The sequence below is a fragment of the Amblyomma maculatum genome, chromosome 7 (genome assembly GCF_055883805.1).
Source record: "Amblyomma maculatum isolate TAMU_Amacu chromosome 7, ASM5588380v1, whole genome shotgun sequence".
NCBI lineage: Eukaryota > Metazoa > Arthropoda > Arachnida > Ixodida > Ixodidae > Amblyomma > Amblyomma maculatum.
The window spans coordinates 128564813-128576923 of NC_139350.1; the positions used below are offsets into that span (position 1 = coordinate 128564813).

Sequence of the window (12111 nt, forward strand, 5' to 3'; positions counted from 1 at the left end):
GTGTTCTTCGCCATTTACCGTGGCCGTCTTTTTCAAGCGAAGACACGCAGCCATGCCGTGGTCGGCGACTTGCTGTAATTTATGACGGAAGTTTCCGCCCTTTCCAGCTGAGGTCTGCCCTTCTTCTTCGAGGTCTATCGCATTGTTGCGTTCGGCGTCGAGGGTGCATGACATGGTTGCGGTTATGGCAGGTGTGGTTATGGCAGATATAGCGAAAAAATCTGAATATACCGACGATGATGTGTGCGCGCGCAGTTGTCGAATTGACAAAGACATCGAAGACCATTTCCGTTACATTAGCCACGCAAAAGAAACGAAAAGCACTGTAAACTTGGAATGCATTCACTGCGACAAGAAACTGTGTGGACAAGGAAACCAGCTTTTGAGCTTCTCTCGGCATCTCAAGGTAATGTGCGAATTATCCCTAATCCAACGTATTATTTCTTTAACTTACATAAATGATAAAAGGAATGTTTTGGGGCTGCAAATTCACCGTTAGTTATTATAAGTAGAAGGGAGGGTAATCATTCCAATAATTTGTCACGGCGTTTGTTCCATACAGCACAACCCACTCGTCAGGATTATCGAAAGTAGCGCAATGTCAAAAGTCAAGCACGCTTTACCTTTTCGTAACTAAGCGTCTCTGCATATGGCAACATTTTGTTCTGTCCGCCTCTTGTGATAAGTCCCACGTCAAAAGTCAATTTGATAAAAGAATGTTATGGTACTACAACTTTCATATATACGTAAGTCGCCGATCTCCTTTTTTTTTTTTGTTTTGTAACAGAGACGTAACACTGAAGAAACATTAGATTGCTTGTGATTTTGTCATCCGATTCGATCTCAAATCGAAAGAAAATGTCTTCACCAAGAAATTATGACTTGCTTGTTATCAGGAAACACTATTTGACGGTCACAGATATGTGCGACGTTTCACTGCAGACCTTCGGGGGTTCGTATCCAGCAGCGCCAAGGACACACAAGCATTACAGCTGGAATTATGTCAAAAGTGACCATATCAAAACAAATAAAAATAAAATTTGAAGATTGAAACTGACCAATTATACTGCCGTTATTAGGTCAGCCTGCTATGAATCAGTAGCCCCGCTGGCAAATGTTCATTTCAATTTTTTTACTTTACAAGTAAGCCTCATCATATTCAATGTTGTTTAAAATTTATGTCGTGATTCTGGCGTGTCACCGCACAGGGCTTGTGCCATGACGTTTTATAGTTAGTGTTCTCAAGTGAAAAACCTTTTCTTTTTTTTTTCTTTTTTTGAGGTCGAGCGACCGACCTCAAACACACAGTTTGAGTTTGAGGTGAGGTTGAGTGAGGTCGGTGGTGGCATCAGAAAAATTGAGGTGAGGTCATCTGGTCAAACCTCAACCAAAGCGTGAGGTTGAATTTGAGTGAGGTCAGGAAATTTCTATTGAGGTTGAGGTGAGGTTGCACTTTTTGAGGTCAAATGCCCACCTCTGGCGCCAAAGAGCTGCGCTCTAAAAAGTAAATCGTGTAGTCAGCACACACAGATAGCCAGGAACGTGCGCCAAAGAGCTGCGCTCTAAAAAGTAAATCGTGTAGTCACCACACACAGATAGCCAGGAACGTGCGCCAAAGAGCTGCGCTCTAAAAAGTAAATCGTGTAGTCAGCACACACAGATAGCCAGGAACGTGCGCCAAAGAGCTGCGTTCTAAAAAGGAAATCGTGTAGTCACCACACACAGATAGCCACGCGAAATTTCAACTTATGGACTTGTATAGCCTGTGGATTGTAATCCGGAAACATCGGCGGGCACTAGAACAGCCATGTCAGCAGGTTCCCAAATACGCCCCATTAAATGTACTTTCTCCAGCAAAACAATCGCTTCAATTTCGTTTGTTTTTTTTCCCCTAAAAGTGGTTATGCCAAAAGTATGAAATTTGACCGCTGGGGGCCAGAGCACCACGTGCACCCTGCTCACCTTCGTTTGTTCCCATCCCCATTCTGCCCACGCAGGGACGAAGGAATGGCTGCCGGCGGCTGTCCTCTTCCTCCATGCGCGAGAGAAAGCGCTGCCCAATCAGGAAGCGTGTCAGCTGCTTCGTCCTGGCCGGCCTCGCCGCAGTCGTGGTCAGCTACACCGCCTACCTGCTGCTCCGGGTACACAAAGCTACTGGACCGGTGTGTTCCACCGACGACTGCATCGAACACGCCCGAGAACTGCTCCGCACGCTTGACACGTCGGTAAACCCGTGCACAGATTTTTACGGGTACGTGTGCGGAAGTGACAGACGACCACCGCATCAGATCACCGAGGATCAGCTCTACGCGAAGTACATCATTTCAAGCCTTAGTAGAGCAAATGTGTCACTAGACGATGCTACCTCGGCACCTGCCAAAGCTCTGATGGCGCTGTCGGCTTGCCTGGGTCGGAGCTCTGAAGTCGATTCTATGGAGGCATTCGTTACTTTTATGACTGAGAGAGGAATACTCTGGCCTGCGATGAGCACTAAGCTGCTTCTGGTGGACGTTCTCGACATTCTGTTTGACCTTGCAGTCAACTGGAGGGCGGCGCTGTGGTTCGACCTCAAGGTCCTCTCCGTGAACGGCCGCAGTATTATAACCTTGAGCGAACCCGGACCCCTGCAGTTTCTGCGTATGGAGCAACTGTCTATACTCGACGAGCCAGTATACGCGCACCTTGTAAGACATGTTTCACTCCTCCTGAGCAACGGCACGGTACGACTCCAAGATGCGGAGGTTGAAGAACTGCACCGCGACGAAGTTGCTGTCAGGCAGACTTTTCTAGGCGCTGGTGCAGAATACGACATGTTTATAACACTGTACAGGCTTCAGAATTATTTAAAGGCAATGTCTTCGACAGACTGGAATCGGCTCCTCGACAAGTACATAAACACGACCATCAAGTCGCCATTTAGAACACAGATAATGATCGTAAACTACCGTTCTTTAACGCAATTACTCCGCCTGATTGATGATCTTCCTATCGCTCGACTGTGGAACGTTCTAGGATGGATGTTCTCGTACGTCTATATTTGGATTGCGAATACCGGCTTTGACATTTTCGACACAGGTACCTCGAGGAGCGACATGACTTACGCACTTTGCTTCCTGGCCGTCCACGAGTCATTTGGTATCGTCCAGGCTGCACGCCTTTTCAATGAAAAGCTTGACGCTGGCCAGCAGAGTAAGATATCACACGTGCTCAACTGCACATCCGAAACGCTGCTCGGCAAAGTGGCCGCTTCCACGCTTCTCTCAAACTGGACAAAAAATAAGGCCCCCTCAAAGCTTCGCACACGTCTCCGCGCCAGCCTCTGGCCGCCGGAAGGGTTCATGGACGTCGAGCATCTCAACCTGCTCTACGCCTCCTTCCCCCGCAGCCGCAACGAAACATTTTTCCAGACGTGGCTCCTGTCGAAGGAGGCCCTAAAGGCGGCGCTTCACAACCCGCACTACGGAAATTTATTGGCCGCCAGGTACCAATGGCGCTCCGGAACTGCTGTCTACTTCTACTCGCTCAACACTGTCCAGCTGGGTATCGCAGCGCTGCTGCCACCGTCCTATCTCAGCGGGGGATCCGGCCTCATGACTTTCAGTGGCCTCGGCTTTCAGCTGGCAAGGCAGGTAGTGAGAGCTGTGGACGAGCGCGGAAGGAGCCTAGACCCCGAAGGGCACAACACTTCGTGGTGGGAACAGCAGACACCGTGCGCCCTGGACAAGGCGCATTCCAGAGCTGAGAAGTCGACCGTGGCTGACCTCTTCGCCCTTGAGGTCTCTCTGGCCGCTCTAAGGCGGAGTTCCGGCGATGATCTCTCTGCAATGAGATTGCAGTCGCTAGAAAAGTTTTCGCCAGCGCAGACGTTCTACATTAGTTACTGCAGTCATTTCTGCGGGCATCCGAATGGCCTTGACATGTGCAGCGTTGCCGTCAACGCCTCAGACTTCAGGAGGGCCTTCAATTGCGAACGTGGAAAAACTACGAAGTGCTTATTCATGTAAATTCTGCCATAGTCTATAGGGCTAGTCATTTTTGAACCAGCCTCGCCTTAGGCAGCTGACGCGATTTACCCTCAAGTATTTTCCGTTAACAAGGATGTATTCTTGGGTTAAAGCCAGAAAATCGGAACATTATTGCCTCTACCACGCTTCACTTAACCGCAGTGAAGACTCGGTGCAAGTTCCTGCGTCTTGTCTGTATCGGACGGCAGACGCATCTGCACCCAAGAAATGCGCTTTTGTGTAACACGGAAACTGGACGTCTCTTGAACATTAGTAAAACAACGCATCCGAGAGGCACTGCAGGCGCTGCAGGCACTGCACGCTCGGGTTTCGTCTTTGGGATACACATAAGGCTTTCCTTATCGAAAATAATTGAATAGTGAAGATGCTCTTCGATTTTGCAGATACGGTTTATTGTCTAAAGAGAATATTTAGTAATTTAGTTAATTAAACCTGAATAAATAATTAGTTGCAAAACAAAAAAAAATGCCTGTGGTAAGCAAGGTGGCTACCAACACTATGCAACTGGTTTCATTCGCCTGTCTTTGGTATTTTATTTTTTAGCCCTTTGGTCAAGTTAGCTTGGACACCCGGCGTCAGGAAACAAACAAGCAAACTACACCCAGCGTAGCATTACAGCAACGTTAAATCTTTGTTTCGGATGAACCGTTATTTAGATGTTCTTAATGTCGTTTTTTCCAAAGCTTTAGCAATGTTACAAATATACGTTGGAATAACCTTTCATTGCACATTTAAACAACGCCTATGCAGACACGTACGCAACATGAATGTAACATTTCTAAACATGCTAAAACAGCATTGTTGTCCTACCACTGGCGATGGCACGCCACTTGAACGCTTTAGGAAAGGTAGAAAGGAGAGTGATATCTGAGCTCTGGAGTACAGCACAGAACTCACCTCTCAACAAACACCATATAAGATCAAGCTTATATATTCATCATTGAGGGGTGTTATGAGTAATAGTGGCGAATGGGCAATAAGCAAAGCTTTCTAACAAAGTAATGGTTCTGTCTGTGCACTTTATATGACAAGCATCGCATCTCACACATTTAGTTACAAATGATAGTTAAAATCATCTTTACTATAAGAAAAGGAGGAAAGTGCTGGGACTCAGTGCTTGAAATATGTTTGCAATGTTGTTTGTAGATATTATTCAAACATTATAACTTACAGATGATTATTAGAGCGTGAGCTCTACTATTCGGAGTACAACTTACAATCGTGTCTAGGTTTGTCGAAATAATCTTGACATTTGACTACAAACCCCTTCCCATCCTTTATGGCGTTTTTCAGCAGTCCACCGAAGACTGTGACAGATACTGCGCCTTTCCTTTCCTTATATGTAGTCCAATTTACAAATTCTGTGGGTGTTCACCGAAAAGTGAGACATATACTACTCTTTTCATTTCCTATCAAACTATTTACAAATAAAATGCATGTGTGCGCCGAAAAGTGAGACAAAATAAATCTTCCTTCCTCAAAAAACAACTAAAAGTTATATTTTAAAAAGTCGCGGTATGAAAAAGCGGTGTTAAAGGCGGTATCGCATCTACTGTCTACTTTTAAGGAGAAGCTTGAGCGGGCCTCCTTCGTTCAGACCGTCAAACTGCATACATCCATGCTAAACCATGCGAAGCCATGCTTCGTATAGCTTTCGCTCGTCTAAGTTTAAACCACGCTTAGACCACATCATTCTTATTAAACCACTGTTTATTTGTAACATTAAAATATTGTTTATAATACAGCATAAAACATTATTAGTTAATTCATAACACTGAAAAGACTGCATCAGAATATACTTCATTTTGAATGTTATACATTTTTTATGTCACACAAACGTTATGCAGCTTGCATTTTATAACATTCTAATGTTCGGTGCATCTGTGTCGAGACGCGCATTGGAGAAGCCAATATCTCAATTATCTGCGGGAGTCTGAATTCCGGCCCCCAGAGCGTCGCACTGCGGTTGGTCGTTGTGGGGCGGATGCAGTCACAACGTGCTCGCGCTTGAACTCCGTATTGGCTGTTCTAATTAAAGCCCCTCTATTTCGGCGTTGCAGTGCCGCGCAGCTGAATCTCTAATGTATGACGGAAGAAAAGTCAGGGAAGTCCCTATCCCACGGAGGAAAGAAAGCGAGTTTTTTCCTCTATGGACCAGTGATCTACCTGGCTAGAGCGTGATGCCTAAGCTCGAATGTCCATCAGCTGCTGCGTTCTCCAGCCGCTGCGCCCTTCTGTCCTTGCCATCCCCCCCCCCCCCCCCCCTAAGTTCAAAAACCCATCACCCGCGCCTTGCTTGACAGCGCAAACTAACCTCCCTCTTTTTTGCGCTTTTTTTTTTAATTGTTCAAGCATGAAGCAACTACATCAAGACAAAATATTAATTGCGAGTGCCATTCTTTTACCACGCACATGCGACGAGTACGCGAATTAATAATTGGAACAGGACAACTGCAGGCGCGCATTTTGTCGTCATATGCGAAATATCTGCACCATGGATGCGCGCAGCGTGGGAACGCGAGCGACGTGGTAGGTGATACGTGATACCGACCGGAAGCCCGCACGCCAATCGAGGTGCCTTCCTCTCGCTCATTGCTTGCTCGCCAGTCTGCTGTTCGAAGCCCACCGATAAAGACAGTGTGCTGCGCATGCTACTCGGCCCGTCATTTGCCTCTCAACGACATAGGTCGAAGGGGAAGGGGGGAAGAAATTTAAATGTTGCTGCGAGACCCACAGACGAGGAATAAACCAGATCCTGAACTGAAAAAGTGCACTGTGGATTTTCGGAAGCGTCAATTGACCGGTTAAGACTAACGGCGGGCATTGAAAGAAGTTAGGAAATCTTCAAGCAGAAGATCGAACACAGCGTCGACGGATGATGACAAGCCACAGTTGTGACGAAGATAGCCTTGCTGCTCATCGTCGCCGGCGACGAGGTGTTCGAAGTCTATGAATTCACGCTCGGCGACGAAGAGAAGTTGAATGATTGCGCCACCGCCATAAGCGAGTTCGACGAATACTGCGCAGCGCAGAGGAATAAGTTCACGGACGTTACCTGTTTATACATCGGATCGACGTAAGCAGCAGATGACACCTCGAAACAATTCACCAGGGATTTAAGGAAACTTTCTGATGGATGCAACTTGGAAGTTTAACAGGCTCGGTGATTCATGACCAAACTGTTTTCTGGACAACCAACGAAAAAGTCTGAGAAATTACTCTGCGACAATCAGCTTACCATAGCGAAAGTGGAAGAAGTGTGTAAGGCAGCAGAATTCGTGACCGCTGCAAAGAGCGGAGTCTGGTCTAAGGAACAACAACAAGTCGACAGCGTAGAGAAGGAAAGTTTCAGCGACAGTATGTGAGTACCTTCAAATACAGGTATGGACGCACAAATGGTTCACGTAGCTACCCTGCGTTTGAAAAAAGAAATGCCGAAAACGTCCACGAAAAAATAATTTTGCGTCGTGCTGCAGATCTAAGACGTAGTTCGTGAAGTCAGAAACAGTGAAAAGGACGCCGAGATCCTCAATGTCACAGATTGCAGCGTCAAGGCCAAAAAAACAAAATAAAAACGACTGGATAGTCCAAGTGAAAATTGCTAAGAAAGCTATAGATTTCAATTTATACACGGGCTCTCGAGCCAGTCTACTACCGTACGTGATATTCGAGAGTCTAGAGCCAAGGTTCGCGCTGAAGGCTAAAAACTCAGTGCTCCGCTCCTAAAGGGGAAGACTCATCAAAACAAAAGTAATAATTGGCGTTAAGACGATGGAAGGAGATTTCTTTGGCAAAGAAAGAACGCTATCAGTACTGGGAGTACAAGCAAGTGAAACCCTGGGAACTTCCACTAGTTAGTGGACTACCTACGCTACAACCAACAGCAGCCAGGAACTAGTACCGAGCACGGACAGCTTCTCAGCGGCACCGGTTGTTTCAAGCGCCGATACCGAATGGTGTTGCGTGAATATGGCAAGCCTCATAGTGTACAGGCAGCGCGTCGAGTCCTCCAATCCTTGCTTCAACCACTGCAAGATGACTTCAACCGCATGCTGAAGGATGGTATCGTTGTAAAGTAGATGAACCAACAGACTGGGTGAGTCCCTCACTCATTATAAGTAAGAAAAAATCTAAATTAAGAGTAGGCACATGATTTAGGTCCCTCCTCTATTCGGTCTCTTAGCATTTGTTGCATTGTCTGTGCACGCTTTATTGTGTTTGGGGACATTTCTCAGCAGGTTTCCGAGGAGTGAACTGCGCATCAGGTTTGTTTTTTTCTGGTGCGCGCTCTTCTTGGAAGGGAAGCATTAGCTCGAAAACGCGCGCTATTCGATTGGTCTCCCGCTGAGTGTTTTTTTTTCTTTCCTTTTTGACTCTAGAGGCAGGAGAAGCTCTCTGTATCTGCAGGCCTCGACCCAGGACCCTCGTTCGTGGTTCCATCGTCCGAAAGGGAGCGGCCGGCGGCCATAAAACCAGCCAGAGAAGTCTGGTTTTTGTCACGCTGCATAGAAACATTTTGGGGCTCTACAGCAAAGGTTAGGCAGGTTAGGTCAATATAAACGACGGCTCACCGACGTTTCTACGCGGAACAACCTACAGCAGCTGCTTGGATGTGGCGTTTTTTTCCAGAAGCCTCCATCCCTCCGTTTCTTGGTGTAGTGATGTGGAAACACATGGGAGTGATCACATACCAATTACGTACATATGCATCAAGTGGTTTGCACCTGCCACTTCACCTCGTGTGCAATACACAGACAGGCCCGCCTTTAGGGCAGCGGTGGAGACTTCCAGCGTGGACCTCCAGTCACCATCTTAAATAGAGGGATTCATTACTTCCTCTCTCAGTGAGAACACTCTCTATGTTAGTGTGCCGGTGTCAGTGTCCAGCATCGACGTGGAATTCGAGCGGCTTCGCGCGATCCGTCGGCGGGCTGAAAGGAAGTACAGAAGAACGAAATCCGCGCAAGATCTCGCACTTTCTCGCCGAGCTAAACGACAAGTTTTGCGTCACCTGGAGAGGTTAGGACGACAACGTTGGAGACAGTTCTGCTCATCACTGGATCCCCGTAAGCCCCTGTCGCGTATCTGGCATGTTGCGAGAAGCTTGCGCACACCTCCGCGAGAAAGGCACCCTTTTCGTGCCCTGGCCCTTTACCAACGCTGCAATGAAGTTGACGTAGCTGAAGATTTTTGTAAAATGGTTGTGGGCACAAACCAGGCACAGTTACCAATTTCAGAGGTTTTTGCACCACCTTCGCCGAATGATCAATAGGACGTGCCCTTTACAATAGCTGAATTAGACGCCGCTCTTGCTTCTTGTCGGCATTCATCTGCACCTGGTCCTGACGGGATTACTTATTGAACCTTATCGAACCTAGGCAAGGATGGTAAAACTGCACTACTTAATTATTTCAATGATATATGGGCTTCTAGTACTGTTCCTGAACACTGGAAAATTAGCCGCCTGGTTGCTCTTATGAAGCCTGGAAAGCCTCCTCTCGAACTTACCTCATACCGGCCAGTTGCCCTAGCAAGCTGTGTTGGAAAAGTTATGGAGCGCATGGTGCTGGCAAGACTTGAGTGGTATCTAGAGAGTAATGATCTTTATCCGAATATGATGACTGGATTTCGCCGCGGACGCTCTTCCATTGACAGCGTCATCGACCTTGTGGCGACAGTAGAACACGAAAAGCGTCACCGTCGACTAGTAGCTGCTGCATTTTTAGATATAAAGGGAGCTTACGACAACGTCCTCCGTGAAGCTATTCTTGATGGACTTGACGACGTGGGAGTTGGTGGCCGGCTGTACTTGTGGATTGTAAGCTATCTCAGCGGCCGCTACATGACTATGCCTGAAGGAAATACTACCCACTTTCAGGTCGGTCGTGGAGTTCCACAGGGAGGAGTTCTCAGCCCAACTTTATTTAACGTTGCGCTAATTGGCCTCGTGAGTGAACTGCCAACTAACATCCACATAAGTGCATATGCTGACGACATCTGCATTTGGGCCTCTGGTTCGACGCGCCCACAACTACGTGCGAGACTGCAACGAGCTGTGTCATCAACATCGATGTACTTACGGCGTCAAGGTTTATTTTTAGCGGCAGAAAAGTGTGCAGTGATCGCGTTTACGGGAAAATGTGTCAGCCGCTACCCGATTACCCTTCATGGAGTCGTAATACCATACGTCTCCAGGCACAGATTCTTGGGAGTAATTATTGACCACCGACTATCTTGGTCGAAACATATTGCTATGGTGAAGAAGAGGCTAATTAATTTTTGCTATGTACTTCGTTACATAGCTGGCATCAAATGGGGTCCAACTGAGCGCTCCTTAATACGGCTTTACGAGGGTCTGTTTGTTGGCTACATCCGGTACAGTCTCCCAGTACTCTCTAGTATGAGCATTTCCTGCTTGCGGACTTAGAGAGCGTGCAAGCGCAGGCACTGAAAATATGCCTTGGACTGCCCAGATGCACCTCTAACAAAGGCACAATTGAAGAGGCACAAGCTCGCCCAATGTCCATATACTTGTCACACGAACCACTTCGTGTATATTTACGAGCACTTACAAGACACCGTTTTCACCCACTCAGCAAGATTCTGGATGAGAGGCCGGACTGCAGTTTTACAAGTGCACTCCGCTGCCATCAGTCGCAAGTACCGACAGGATTGCCCTCCCATATCGTCCTACCCAACCACCATGGACGATGGATAAACCTTTGGTGCACCTTCGTGTTCCCGGAATACTAAAGAAATCAATGGTACCAATTAGTGGACTCAAACAACTTACTCTGGCACACATCTGGTCAGAATATCCCAGTTATATTCACGTATACACCGATGGATCTGTGTCAGCACAGGCATCCGCTGCAGCTGTGGTCATACCAGCTCAGAAAACTACTCTGCATTTCCTTTTGGGACATACCTCTACATCAACCGCTGCCGAACTTGTAGCCATTCAGGAATCTATACGCTATATATGTGGGGAACCACCTCAAAAATGGTGTATATTCACGGACTCGAAGACTGCATTACAAATTTTGGAAAACTTCTTACGCCACACTGCTTATCAGTCCCTGGCACTAAACATTATGGAGCTCGTCACATCTGCCCAGCTGCAAGGCCACATGATAATGTTTCAATGGATTCCTGCCCACTGCGGCCTCCATGGGAATGAGCAGGCCGATGTTGAAGCGAAAAGCGCACTCATCAATGGCTTCCAAACAGCTGTGCCTTTTTCAAGAGCGGATACGACGTGTCTTCTAAAGAGTTATATGAATATTGCTACAGCAGCTTACTGGGCTCAACCAGACGCCCGACACATCCGTCTAAGAAGGCTCGATCGAACATTTAAATTTAATGTTCCGCGTGATATTCCGCGTCATCAGACATGCTTGATACATCGACTTCGTTTAAACGTGGCTTTCACGCGCAAGTACTTACATTTAATTGGACAGATGGACTCACCGGAATGTTTAACTTGTGGCATCCCAGAGACTGTGGACCATGTATTATTGGTGTGCCCAGAGTATGCGAACGAAAGAAATGTGCTAGCTGCTTCCTTGAAGTGTTTAGACAAGAGGCCTCTGTCGGAGGAACTGCTGCTGGGCGCTTGGCAGGACAAGGGGAAGGGCGTCCAGGCAGTGCGCGCTCTTTGCCGTTATTTGAGCGCCAGCGGACTTGATTCACGTTTGTAAAGCAACCTGCTGTGTCTGTATATATATTTCATATGCCTTCTCCCACATCGTCACCCATCATGACCTTCTTCTCTCCTTCCCCTTCCCCAGTGCAGAGTAGCAGGCCAGATTTGAATTATTCGGGCCAACCTCTCTGCCTTTTCCTTTCAATAAATCCATCTAGGCAGGAAGGTGACGTGCTTTTGTCCTAATCCGACGGAGAATGGGCAACCTCATTCAACCCCCCCCCCCCCCCCCCTCCCTCTTTCACTCCACCGCATCCCTGCTCTGACAATACACGCCACGGCATGGCGACAAAGGCGTGTCTCCTTCCCTTTCCTTTCTATCTGCAGAGCCACGAGTAGCCTCTTTGCCACGACCAACCCTTCTTTTCTTTAATTCCCACT

General features: G+C 47.4%; 1 protein-coding gene across 1 annotated transcript; it reads left to right on the forward strand.

Moving 5' to 3' along the window:
• The first annotated feature begins 2036 nt into the window (after positions 1 to 2036).
• On the forward strand, positions 2037 to 4004 carry LOC146184715 (neprilysin-2-like). The gene has a single exon (XM_084608607.1). The coding sequence runs from the start codon at positions 2037 to 2039 to the stop codon at positions 4002 to 4004; it is 1968 nt and encodes a 655-aa protein (XP_084464733.1).
• Positions 4005 to 12111: the final 8107 nt, after the last annotated feature.

Bases quoted from the DNA above. Each gene is read 5' to 3' on its own strand.
- LOC146184715 (XM_084608607.1), top strand. From the start codon at position 2,037: ATGCGCGAGAGAAAGCGCTGCCCAATCAGGAAGCGTGTCAGCTGCTTC.